The sequence below is a fragment of the Procambarus clarkii genome, chromosome 26 (genome assembly GCF_040958095.1).
Source record: "Procambarus clarkii isolate CNS0578487 chromosome 26, FALCON_Pclarkii_2.0, whole genome shotgun sequence".
Taxonomy (NCBI): domain Eukaryota; kingdom Metazoa; phylum Arthropoda; class Malacostraca; order Decapoda; family Cambaridae; genus Procambarus; species Procambarus clarkii.
Genome location: NC_091175.1, coordinates 5,158,518 through 5,170,070, shown reverse-complemented (window position 1 = coordinate 5,170,070; position 11,553 = coordinate 5,158,518). Strand labels below are relative to the sequence as shown.

Below are 11,553 nucleotides of genomic sequence, written 5' to 3'. Positions count from 1 at the left end.
GCAAACGTCAAGCCGCCTGCTATCGCTGTATCTATCGATGATTTCTGTGTTGTTTACTAGGATTTCTCTGGCGATGGTTTGGTTGTGGGAAGAGATTATATGTTCCTTAATGGAGCTCTGTTGCTTATGCATCGTTAAACGCCTAGAAAGAGATGTTGTTGTCTTGCCTATATACTGGGTTTTTTGGAGCTTACAGTCCCCAAGTGGTCATTTGAAGGCATAGACGACGTTAGTCTCTTTTAAAGCGTTCTGTTTTGTGTCTGGAGAGTTTCTCATGAGTAGGCTGGCCGTTTTTCTGGTTTTATAGTAAATCGTCAGTTGTATCCTCTGATTTTTGTCTGTAGGGATAACGTTTCTATTAACAATATCTTTCAGGACCCTTTCCTCCGTTTTATGAGCTGTGGAAAAGAAGTTCCTGTAAAATAGTCTAATAGGGGGTATAGGTGTTGTGTTAGTTGTCTCTTCAGAGGTTGCATGGCTTTTCACTTTCCTTCTTATGATGTCTTCGACGAAACCATTGGAGAAGCCGTTATTGACTAGGACCTGCCTTACCCTACAGAGTTCTTCGTCGACTTGCTTCCATTCTGAGCTGTGGCTGAGAGCACGGTCGACATATGCGTTAACAACACTCCTCTTGTACCTGTCTGGGCAGTCGCTGTTGGCATTTAAGCACATTCCTATGTTTGTTTCCTTAGTGTAGACTGCGGTGTGGAAACCTCCGCCCTTTTCCATGACTGTTACATCTAGAAAGGGCAGCTTCCCATCCTTTTCCATCTCGTAAGTGAAACGCAGCACGGAACTCTGCTCAAATGCCTCCTTCAGCTCCTGCAGATGTCTGACATCAGGTACCTGTGTAAAAATGTCGTCAACATACCTGCAGTATGAAACCGGCCATATACTGCAGGTCATATTCAATGAAACATGTTTGAAAGAAAACCTGCTGCCAGTATACACCAATATATATATATATATATATATATATATATATATATATATATATATATATATATATATATATATATATATATATATATATATATATATATATATATATATATATATATATATATATATTCAAGCTGTAGTTATTTGGTACATATTGAGTGAGTATAGTGTTGAGTCGTTTAGCTAGATTATATATGGGTATGGGGATCTGGCTGATTATGGGTCATAGATTGTTACCAGGTTTGTGGGTTTTGACATTACCCTAAATGTATTCACCCTGGTTGAATACAACCTAAGGTTGTATTCACCCTGGACCTTCTGCAGGTGGATGCTGCCTTTTTATCATTAACAACATCAGTTATTTAGCTGACTTTCTTCTAAATGTCTTCAGTTGAGTTTCTGGTTATCTTCTTGATTTTGGTCTCGTCTTCGAGGATTTCTTTTAGTTTGGTGACATTCATCAGTCGGGATGAGGACAAAGGATGCTGTTTTATCGTCTCTCCGGATTGTGACAATTCTGGTTTGTAATTGTAATTATGACAGTAACAATTTTCATATGTAGTACAGGCATATCATGAATAATGTGTGCATTAGTATGTTTAAAATTATAAAGCTTAATATACCTTCTTGAGAAGTCGTAGCTCAAATGCAACCGATCTAGTACTTTTAACCTTTTAAATAAGTCACTAACATTCCTATGTGATAAAAACGGTGTTTTTCCAATTCAGAAGATTACAAAAAATTCAAAGTCCAGCAAATGTATGGTTATGTAAGATCATAATACAATAATATGAATGATCCCTCCTTTTTGCTCCTCTTCTTTTCTGTTTAATCGTTAAAGAAGTCAGTGACACCTGTTCATCTGGTTGTTGGATGATTGTCCCACAGCCGGTTCCTCAGACTCCATTCTGGAGTATTTTCAGACAAATTCAGACGTAAAGAACGAATCTAGACCTCATCTTGAGCTCTTATAAGTGTGAAATAACCTCTTCCAACCAACGTACTATATAAAGGATGTTTTGCCTGAAATCCATATAACCAAACGTTGTATGGAAACACTATGCGTGTTAGTAGCTTTGCGAGCATGTAAAGATACCAATATTTTGTAATCTCATGAAACCAATGAAACTTCTTGTAAATAAATAAATAAATAAATAAATAAATAAATAAACGTAAGGACCGCACACTCCCAGGAGCTCTTCTTGGGTTGATGGCCATTGACGAAGTCCTTGATAAGATGATCACTGTGATAAAGAGGACGGATGAGAAGACTGGACATCATCACTTTACAATCATCTGGACACAGAATGGGCACTTTAACTCATCATATCATAACTTCCCCCTCCCCCTTCCTCACCCAACAAGGTTAACTCACTTTCTAAAGTGTTCGTAATCCTACAATAGCCTCAAACAAGATAAATACAACCAACTGCAAAAATTACATTTAGAAAAAACCTTAAAGCTTTCTCTCAATGACTCACAGAGTAAACATGCTTCCCTTCCCTATGACTTGGGAGCCTCGAGTTCGCACAGCAACCCAGATTTCTGTGCCAACATTCCTGTCCTCCTCGGCAGCATTTGACACCCTGGTGAAGGAAATCCAACCGGATTACAAGGCCAATTGGAAGGGGTACACGATCCTAATTGTATTCAATCTACCACTAAGTGGGTTTCTCTCACAGCTCCAGCACTCCTACTAAAGCCCAAAGGCATTCCACCTGGGACCGACTCATTGCTCACCGAACACCTGCAATGTTCCTAGATGCTACAATAACATCACATCACCATTGTATAACATGGAAGTCCCTCTATGCGTCTTCCTATTAGCAGCCTCCACGTCAGCAAGTGTCAGTCATTCCCGTAGCAGGTCCTCCAAACTGCGCCGGCTCTCAGACTTGCCGTCCCAACCCACACCGAATAAAGTTGAATTTACGGCCTGGGGGTGACTGACAGACGAGGTCTGCTTGACCTGCCCTGACAACGGGGGGCTGGCACTTGAGAAACAGTGAAGTCAATGACATCATTAAGAAGAACCTTACCACAGCTGGATGTCAAACAGAACAGAGAATCCCATTACCTTGTTCCTTAACTCTGCCAATCCTGATGATCATCCATATATAATTATCTCTCCACTATTTATTTTACAATTTTCTTTGACCTGACATAAAGTCATGGGTTTTGTTTAGCTTGTCAACAGCTTAGGAGGCAAAGGGTAAGTGAAAACAAATTAGCTGAAGGAATAGATTAACAAACAGGATGAAGTGAAGTTAGGTTTTACCCACTCGATGACAGCTGGGGCAGTATGAGCTGGAGGTTTTCCTTCAGTCTTGTTGGTTGTAGAATGTTCCCAAGTGTGAGCTGGTTGTTGAGTATTATAAAACTGTTTGATCAGCAGTATTTAGCTGATCTTTAATTCCCCCGTGACTGCATTATTAATAATGAAGCTGAAGGAAAGACCAATACAAGTGTAAATTTAAAATTAAACCAATTCGATGGATGAAACTAACATCTTTTATCGAGGTGGGGGTTAAAGAATGTTCCAACATGGTTTAATAGCAACTGGACAATGTTTATAGGTTTCATCCAAAAATTTGGCTTGATATTAAACATGCACTTGTATTTGGTCTTTCCTTCACCTTCATTCATATACTACGGGAGTGTTGTAAGTTTCTCCACTAATTGTAATAACAATTGTGACCCAAGACGCTGTTGGGAAGGTGAGCTGGTGAAGGTTAGCGTGAGGAGGAGGAGCCGCCGGTCCTATATAAGATCCTGCACACCGACACTCGACATCACTCTGGCTTCACTCCTCAACCACACAACTTCTACAACCATGGTAAAGTGTACAACTACTACGTGTGTCATTTTGTAAATTATATTTCGAGCACTTACCGTTAATTTGTAATGATGAGAGTAATTATTTTATGATAATATCATAAGGGAGTTGTTTTTTCTTTGTCCAGCGTTGTCTGTCAGTATTGGCGGTGCTGGCCGTGATGGTGGCCCTTGCCTATGGTTATCCAACCATTGGAATTGGTGCCGGATTGGGCGCCCACGCTGGACTTGGCGCTGGCCTAGGTCCGTATGGGCCGGGTCGGTATGCGGATCCGGCTCTGTATGGACCGGGTCCATATGGGCCGGGTAGGTACGGTAAGTATTGCAGCACATGGAGTGCTTAACTAAACAAGGATGTTCAAGTGCTGATTGACTTATTAATAAGTAGTTTTCAATTTAATCATTCACAAGAACAAATATGATTCATTGAAACTTAATTATCCGTAATGTTGAATAATAGGAATGATAAACCTTTACTTTCTTCCTTCAGCACCTGGGTGGTGAAGACTTCGGGGTCCAGCAGCAATCATTTCAATGAATATTTTATGAAATAAAATTTTCAGTACACGTGTCGTTTACCTGATAACAGCCTTACCGTATTACCTTATCGTTACATACATCTATTTTCCACAGTATAAAGACTTGCATGTTGTGGTGATGAGGATAAGGATGAATTAGTTTTGTATCTTCTAGCTGTATAATCCACCCTGTAGAAACGTAATTGGCATATCATCCCTGATATGAGCCTGACTGGTTTAATCGTGCTCCCATTCAAATTATACTGCTGGATTTCCAGGCCAACGAATCTATAATGCTTAACTGGGGCTTGCTAATCCGTAAGGTACTCCATCCACTGATTCAGCTGCATTTGAACTGCGTCGCTGGTAATGTTGCTTCCATTTTATAAATTTTTCAGTAGGCTAGGAGTAACGTCTTACATAAATAATAATAATAATAATAATAATAATAATAATAATAATAATAATAATAATAATAATAATAATAATAATAATAATAATACAGAGTAATCACGCTAAAGTGACTGCTTCTATGAGAAAATCCGTAGGAGCCGTGATGATGGTTCGTACCTATGTGGTGGATGTTCCCACGCACACGCTCTAGCACCTAGACCCCGGTATGGTAATAAGGATTAAAACCTGGAGTTCTACTGAACCCACAAGAACTATACCATGTACTGGTCTAGTCGTTAGCACGTGTGAGCACCAACCGCATAGAATCGAACCCTCATCACTGCTCCTACGGATTTTCTCAATAATAATGTCTATTTAGGTAAAAGTACGTACATATAAAATGAGTTACAAGCAGAATGTTGGATTTCTAAATAGAGCTTGCACACACTATGCACAAAGTCACTAATATGCAGTGTTTCAGGCAAGAAATTCCTATATTTATTTTTATTTATTGTCAGCAATTATCTTATGTACACAAACATTTTAAACGTATAGATCGACCACAAGCATAAAAGAAGCACCGGTCAGTTTTATAGAGAAACAATTGGCCAAACGAAACCCTATTAATTAATTCTTTAATTTAAATAACAATTTAAAAAACAAACATAAAAGGAATAATCTCGGCAAATCTAAGGGCAACAACCTTACCATCTTAATTGATAAAAATAATACAAAACACGTTACCAATTATTTGGACGCGCTGCAAGATTATCACTTTTGGTGGATGATTCTTCTGACTGCAGCAAATATGTAAAATATGGAATATTACACATTAATTCGAACAGCTTGACAGTCACAACCCTGGAAACCCACTTCGTGATAATTAGTCACTTACATGCACCCACGTATTGACTGGCTAAGTGACTCAACTCTGCTAATTCTATGCGTGCCGCTTTATTTTAACCTTAAGTCTAGATTTTTTTTTTTATCGACTTATTGCGGGTGCGGCAGGTATTGAAGGTGAGGGCATCTCTGGATGTTGAGAGGCTGTTAACGAATGTGCCATAGGATGAGGCTATTGGAATGAGAATTGACAGTTTATAGGGATCCAGTTTGTACTCTCCTTGACATACTAGAGCTTGACATCATTTTCCTGAGCTCTGATAGTCGCATTTATATATAAGCAGATGGCGTCGCTATGAGTTCGTCCCCTTCGTGTTTTATTTGCAAATTACACGAGTACTGTCGAACAGAAAGTCCTTATTGTCAAGGTTAAAAAATCTGAAGTCTATTGTACGTATGTTCATGGCATATTCCTCCAGGTATCTGATATTGAACAATTGCTACAACTTAAGGATGCATTGAGCGAAGTTCAGTGCTAAGTTTCACTTACGAGATGGAGAGTAAATGTAAGCCGCCGTTCAGAGATGTAACAGTCTCGGACATGAATGGTTGCTTTCGCACTGTAGCAAACAGTAAGGAAACTAATATAGTGATGTGCTTTAATGCTAGTAGTGAGTGTCCTCACTGATACAAGTGAAGTGTTGTTGACGTCTGTCAACTGTGCTCTCACACACAGCGGCAGTGGGAAGCAGGTTGACGAGAAAGTCAGTAGAGTAAGGCAAGTCCTAGTCAATGATGGATTCTCTAACAGATATGTCAAAAAGATCATTGAAAGGAAGAAACCACCAAGCTACCCCTAACCTAAACCTAGGTACAACATATATATATATATATATATATATATATATATATATATATATATATATATATATATATATATATATATATATATATATATATATATATATATATATATATATATATGAAGGAAGGGGGTGGTAGGAGAAAAGCACACAGAAACTGTATTGGAGGGGATCTAAACATTCCCTCTAATGCGTTATGCGTGGTTTCCTCCGAGGCTATGGGTCCCCCTTCTTCCAGCTAGAGGTGGTACTCCCTTCCTTTATAAAATGTATATATATATATATATATATATATATGTATATATATATATATATATATATATATATTTAGGGGTACCACCACTGGTTTAATTAAAGGGACCCACATCCTCGAAGAAGAAAATAAATAGTGTTGTTCAGAGAAGACCTTGTGGATTCTCAATGAACACTTTAATCTTTTCCTCTCCTACCACCCCTATTATATATATATATATATATATATATATATATATATATATATATATATATATATATATATATATATATATATATATATATATGTTGTTCCTAGTAGCCAGAACGCAGTTCTTGGCCTACTATGCAAGGCCTGATTTGCGTTAAGCCAAGTTTTCCAGAATTTCAATATTTTTCTATATTTTTTTCTTATGAAATGATAAATCTATTCATTTCATTATGTATGAGCTAATATTTGTTTAATTTTAGTTAAAACTAACGTAGATATATGACCGATTATATATGACTGATACAAAATTGTATGCGATTTAATTTGGCTACTGCAAAGCAACATCACTTTACACTCATCTGGACACAGAATGGGCACTTTACCTCATCATCACATAATTCCCCCCCCCCCCCCCCCTCCTCAACCAATAAATTTAACTCACTTTCTAAAGTGTTCGTGATCCTACAATAACCTCAAACAAGATATATACAACCACCTACAAAAATTAGTTAGAAAAACCTTTAACCTTTCTTTCAATGACTCACAGTGGAAACATGCTTCCCTTCCCTCTGACTTGGGAGCCTCGAGTTCGCACAGCAACCTAGATGTCTGTGCCAACATTCCTGTCCTCCTCGGCAGCATTTGACACCCTGGTGAAGGAAATCCAACCGGATTACAAGGCCAATTGGAAGGGGTACACGATCCTAATTGTATTCAATGCACCACTAAGTGGGTTTCTCTCACAGCTCCAGCACTCCGAATAAAGCTCAAAGGCATTCCACCTGGGACCGACTCATTGCTCACCGAACACCTGCAATGTTGCAAGATGCTACACTAACATCACATCACCATTGTAAAACATGGAAGTCCCTCTATGCGTCTTCCTATTAGCAGCCTCCACGTCAGCAAGTGTCAGTCATTGCCGTAGCAGGTCCTCCAAACTGCGCCGGCTCTCAGACTTGCCGTCCCAACCCACACCGAATAAAGTTGAATTTACGATCAGGAGGTGACTGACAGACGAGGTCTGCTTGGCCTGCCCTGACAAGGGAGGCTGGCACTCGAGAAACGGTGAAGTCAATGACATCACTAAGAAGAACCTTACCACGGCTGGATGTCCAACAGAACAGAAAATCCCATTACCGTGTCCCCTTAACTCTGCCAATCCTGATGATCATCCATATATAATTATCTCTCCACTATTCATTTTACAATTTTCTCTGACCTGACATAAAGTCATGGGGTTTGTTTAGCTTGTCAACAGCTTAGGAGGCAAAGGGTAAGTGAAAACAAGTTAGCTGGAGGAACAGATTAACAAGCAGGATGAAGTGAAGTTAGGTTTTACCCACTCGATGACAGCTGGGGCAGTATGAGCTGGAAGTTCTCCGTCAGTCTTGAGGGTTGTAGAATGTTCCCAAGTGTGAGCTGGTTGTTGAGTATTATAAAACTGTTTGATAAGCAGTATATCGCTGATCTCTAATTCCCCCGTGAAAACATTATTAATAATGACGCTGAAGGAAAGACCAAAACAAGTGTAAATTTAAAATTAAACCAATTCGACGGATGAAACTAACATCTTTTATCGAGGTGGGGGTTAAACAATGTTCCAACATGGTTTAAAAGCAACTGGACAATGTTTATAGGTTTCATCCAAAAATTTGGTTTGATATTAAACATGCACTTGTAATTGGTCTTTCCTTCACCTTCATTCATATACTACGGGAGTGTTGTAAGTTTCTCCACTAATTGTAATAACAATTGTGACCCAAGACGCTGTTGGGAAGGTGGGCTGGTGAAGGTTAGCGTGAGGAGGAGGAGCCGCCGGTTCTATATAAGGTCCTGCACACCGACACTCGACATCACTCTGGCTTCACTCCTCAACCTCACAACTTCTACAACCATGGTAAAGTGAACAACTACTACGTGTGTTATTTTGTAAATTATATTTCGAGCACTTATCGTTAATTTGTAAAGATGAGAGTAATTATTTTATGATAATATCATAAGGGAGTTGTTTTTTCTTTGTCCAGCGTTGTCTGTCAGTATTGGCGGTGCTGGCTGTGATGGTGGCCCTTGCCTATGGTTATCCAACCATTGGAATTGGTGCCGGATTGGGCGCCCAGGCTGGACTTGGCGCTGGCCTAGGTCCGTATGGGCCGGGTCGGTATGCGGATCCGGCTCTGTATGGACCGGGTCCATATGGGCCGGGTAGGTACGGTAAGTATTGCAGCACATAGAGTGCTTAACTAAACAAGGATGTTCAAGTGCTGATTGACTGATTAATAAGTAGTTTTCAATTTAATCATTCACAAGAACAAATATGATTCATTGAAACTTAATTATCCGTAATGTTGAACAATAGGAATGATAAACCTTTACTTTCTTCCTTCAGCTCCTGGGTGGTGAAGACTTCGGGGTCCAGCAGCAATCATTTCAATGAATATTTTATGAAATAAAATTTTCAGTACACGTGTCGTTTACCTGATAACAGCCTTACCGTATTACCTTATCGTTACATACATTTATTTTCGACAGTATAAAGACTTGCATGTTGTGGTGATGAGGATAAGGATGAATTAGTTTTGTATCTTCTAGCTGTATAATCCACCCTGTAGAAACGTAATTGGCATATCATCCCTGATATGAACCTGACTGGTTTAATCGTGCTCCCATTCAAATTATACTGCTGGATTTCCAGGCCAACGAATCTATAATGCTTAACTGGGGCTTGCTAATCCGTAAGGTACTCCATCCACTGATTCAGCTGCACTTGAACTGCGTCGCTGGTAATGTTGTTCCCATTTTATAAATTTTTCAGTGGGCTAGGAGTAACGTCTTACATAAATAATAATAATAATAATAATAATACAGAGAGTAATCACGCTAAAGTGACTGCTTCTATGAGAAAATCCGTAGGAACCGTGATGATGGTTCGTACCTATGTGGTGGATGTTCCCACGCACACGCTCTAGCACCTAGACCCCGGCATGGTAATAAGGATTAAAACCTGGAGTTCTACTGAACCCACAAGAACTATACCATGTACTGGTCTAGTCGCTAGCACGTGTGAGCACCAACCGCATAGAATCGAACCCTTATCACTGCTCCTACGGATTTTTTCAATAATAATGTCTATTAAGGTAAAAGTTCGTACATATAAAATGAGTTACAAGCAGAATGTTGGATTTCTAAATAGAGCTTGCACACACTATGCACAAAGTCACTAATACGCAGTGTTTCAGGCAAGAAATTCCTATATTTATTTTTATTTATTGTCAGCAATTATCTTATGTACACAAACATTTTAAACGTATAGATCGACCACAAGCATAAAAGAAGCACCGGTCAGTTTTATAGAGAAACAATTGGCCACACGAACCCTATTAATTAATTCTTTAATTTATATAAGAATATAAAAAACAAACATAAAAGGAATAATCTCGGCAAATCTAAGGGCAACAACCTTACCATCTTAATTGATCAAAATAATACAAAACACGTTACCAATTATTTGGACGCGCTGAAAGATTATCACTTTTGGTGGATGATTCTTCTGACTGCAGCAAATATGTAAAATATGGAATATTACACATTAATTCGAACAACTTGACAGTCACAAACCTGGAAACTCACTTCGTGATAATTAGTCACTTACATGCACCCACGTAATGACTGGCTAAGTGACTCAACTCTGCTAATTCTATGCGTGCCGCGTTCTTTTAGCCTTAAGTCTAGAAAAAAAATTGTCGACTTATTGCGGGTGCGGCAGGTATTGAAGGTGAGGGCATCTCTGGATGTTGAGAGGCTGTTAACGAACGTGCCATAGGATGAGGCTATTGGAATGAGAATTGACAGTTTATAGGGATCCAGTTTGTACTCTCCTTGACATACCTTTCCTGAGCTCTGATAATCGCATTTATAAATAAGCAGACGGCGTCGCCATTGGTTCCTCCCCATGGTGTCTTATGCAATTTGTCATATGCAAGTCATATGTAATTTTGACATGAGTACTGTCGAACAGAAAGTCCTTGTTGACAAGTGCCAAAAATCTGAAGTCTAGTACGTATGTTCATGGCATATTCCTCCAGGTATCTGATACTGAACAATTGCTACAGCTTAAGAATGCATTGAGCGAAGTTCAGTGCTAAGTTTCACTTACGAGATGGAGAGTAAATGTAAGCCGCCGTTCAGAGATGTAACAGTCTCGGACATGAATGGTTGCTTTCGCACTGTAGCAAACAGTAAGGAAACTAATATAGTGATGTGCTTTAATGCTAGTAGTGAGTGTCCTCACTGGTACGAGTGAAGTGTTGTTGACGCCTGTCAACTGTGCTCTCACACACAGCGGCAGTGGGAAGCAGGTTGACGAGAAAGTCAGTAGAGTAAGGCAAGTCCTAGTCAATGATGGATTCTCTAACAGATATGTCAAAAAGATCATTATAAGAAAGAAACCACCAAGCTACCCCTGACAAAACAGCCAACAACATAGTAGCTGTCCCCTCCTGTTTAAATATTTTACAAGACCTTTTCACAAAATGAAGGAAAGAGTCCTGAAAGACATTACTGATAGAAACGTGACTCACTTCTAGCAGCGACCAGAAGAACATTCTATCAGAGCAAGAAGACCGCCAACTTTCTCATGAGGACCTCTCTCTGACACGAAGGGAAAACGTTCTGAAGGAGACGAATGTCGCATATGCCTTAACATACCCACTTG

At 39.3% G+C, this 11,553-nt stretch overlaps 1 protein-coding gene across 7 annotated transcripts in view; it reads left to right on the top strand.

Moving 5' to 3' along the window:
- LOC123757013 (uncharacterized) overlaps positions 1 to 9,305 on the top strand; it is a 14,507-nt gene extending 5,202 nt beyond the window's left edge. For 4 of the 7 annotated variants that reach the window (XR_011229701.1, XR_011229702.1, XR_011229703.1 and 1 more), the window contains exons 2-7: positions 3,649 to 3,781; positions 3,909 to 4,095; positions 4,271 to 4,664; positions 8,607 to 8,739; positions 8,867 to 9,053; positions 9,229 to 9,305. Coding sequence is in view for 1 of the 7 variants with exons in the window: in XM_069331768.1 (XP_069187869.1) it covers positions 7,445 to 7,533; positions 8,607 to 8,739; positions 8,867 to 9,053; positions 9,229 to 9,242 (423 nt within the window). In the remaining 6 variants the exon portion in view is untranslated. Of the gene's footprint in view, positions 1 to 3,629; positions 3,782 to 3,908; positions 4,096 to 4,270; positions 4,665 to 5,057; positions 5,077 to 7,429; positions 7,534 to 8,606; positions 8,740 to 8,866; positions 9,054 to 9,228 lie in introns of those variants that run through there. The other 3 variants (XR_011229700.1, XR_011229705.1, XM_069331768.1) reach the window with 3 other exon arrangements.
- The last annotated feature ends 2,248 nt before the right edge of the window (positions 9,306 to 11,553 follow it).